At 45.0% G+C, this 2,082-nt stretch overlaps 1 protein-coding gene across 1 annotated transcript in view; it reads right to left on the minus strand.

Annotated features, from left to right (window-relative positions):
- Nucleotides 1-272: 272 nt before the first annotated feature.
- The window catches only part of TMEM192 (transmembrane protein 192), a gene marked incomplete at its 3' end in the record, with an annotated part of 31,139 nt that continues 29,329 nt past the window's right edge, over nt 273-2,082 (minus strand). The window contains exon 6 of the mRNA XM_017873943.1: nt 273-472. Within this exon, the coding sequence (XP_017729432.1) occupies nt 273-472 (200 nt within the window). The remainder of the gene's footprint in view (nt 473-2,082) is intronic.

Below are 2,082 nucleotides of genomic sequence, written 5' to 3' on the forward strand. Positions count from 1 at the left end.
TTTAGAGACAGAGTCTCACTCTGTCACCCAGGCTGGAGTGCAGTGGTGCGATTTATTTATTTATTTAGAGACAGAGTCTCACTCTGTCACCCAGGCTGGAGTGCAGTGGTGCGATCTTGGCTCACCTCAACCTCTGCCTCCCGGGTTCGAGTGATTCTTCTGTTTCAGCCTCCCAAGTAGCTGAGATTACAGGTGTGAGCCACTGCACCCGGCCAGATTATTATTTTAGAGACAGACCCAACAGGACTTGCTGATGGCTTATCTGGGTGGAGGTGGGGTGAAGGAAACAGGAGTCAAGGATGATGCCAGCTTTCTGGCCTGAGCAACCTGTTGAATAGCGATGCTACTTCCCAAGATGGGGTGGGGAGAAGGTTGAATTTGAGTTGGGAGAGGGCTCTGTGTTGGACACGTTAAGTTTGCAGACATCCAACTGGAGATGCTGATGGCTAATGAGAAAGTCAGATACACAAACCTGGACCACAGGGGAAATACACAATTGGAGATACATGTTTAGGAGTCAGCAGCATATTTATGGGATCTATTTTGTTGTTGTTGTTTATATCCATTTAATACTCATACAGAGTTTAAAAAAAAAAAAAAGGTTCACAATGAAAAACAACAATCCCCTCCCTCGCCCCTCATGATCCACCACCTCTGAGTTTCAGGTCCAAAGGTAGCCACTTTCAACTCTTTGTAACTGTTTCTTCTATATTTATCTCTGTATTTCTAAATAATGAGATTATACAATTTCTTGATTTTTCCATGTTTGCTATTTATCTGCAGACTTCCTAATAAGAAATTAGAATTTAGCTCTCTTACTTTCCCCAAATCCATATACATATAAATTTAATGTCTTCTTTCTTGTAGTCTCTTAATCCAGTAAGCAATATTCTAATTTTGGGTTAAATCAATATTCAGAATCTACGATATCACTATGTAGATATTAGCTACAGTTAAATATGTAACAGTTGGCTAAATATTAGCTAGAGTTAAGCCATGTAAATCAGCCTTCTGATTTACCTAGAATTAATAATCACCTCGTTTTTTGTTTATATAGTTTTGTTTTTTGAGTCAGGGTCTCACTCTGTCACCCAGGCTGGAGTGCAGTGGCTCTCTGCAGCCTCAATCTCCTGGGCTCAATCAATCCTCTCAACTCAGCCTCTTGAGTAGCTGGAACCACAGGTGCCTGCCACCACACTTGGCTAATTTTTTGTACTTTTGCAGAGACAGGGTTTTGGCATGTTGCCCAGGCTGGTCTTGAACTCCAGGGCTTCAGTGATCCACCCATCTTGACCTCCCAAAGTGCTTGAGATCACAGGCGTGAGCCACCACACGGGCCTGTATAGTTTTTTACATCTACTTTAGCCCCAAGATCTCCAACAGATGTGAATGATATTTTAATTACCATGGAAGTCACTTAGGGAGAGACCGTATAGAAACAAGGGAGGGCAGACCGGACCGGCTGTTCGGGAGGCTAAAGTGCGAGGATTGCTTGAGCCCAGGAGTTTGAGGCCAGCCTGGGCAACACAGAGAGACTCCATCCCTTAAAAAGAAAGAAACAGGCCAGGCGAGGTGGCTCATGCCTGTAATCCCAGCACTTTGAGAAGCCGAGGCTGGCGGATCACTTGAGGTCAGGAGTTCGAGACCAGCCTGACTAACATGGAGAAACCCCATCTCTACTAAAAATACAAAATTAGCCAGGCGTGGTGGCGCATGCCTGTAATCCCATTTACTGGGGAGGCTGAGGCAGGATAATCGCTTGAAACTGGGAGGTGGAAGTTGCAGTGAGCCAAGATCATGCCATTGCACACCAGCCTGGGCAACAAGAGCAAAACTCTATCTCAAAAATAAAAAAAAAAATAAAAGAAAAAAAACAAAGACACCTATAAAAAAAGGTGCTTCGGCCGGGCACAGTGGCTCACACCTGTATTCCCAGCACTTTGGGAGGCCAAGGCGGGCAGATCACGAGGTCAGGAGATCGAGACCATCCTGGCTAACATGGTGAAATCCCGTCTCTACTAAAAATACAAAAAAATTAGCCAGGCGCGGTGGCGGGTGCCTGTAGTCCCAGCTACTTGGGAG

The sequence above is a fragment of the Rhinopithecus bieti genome, unplaced genomic scaffold (assembly GCF_001698545.2).
Source record: "Rhinopithecus bieti isolate Rb0 unplaced genomic scaffold, ASM169854v2 scaffold_5260, whole genome shotgun sequence".
In the NCBI taxonomy this organism is placed as follows: domain Eukaryota; kingdom Metazoa; phylum Chordata; class Mammalia; order Primates; family Cercopithecidae; genus Rhinopithecus; species Rhinopithecus bieti.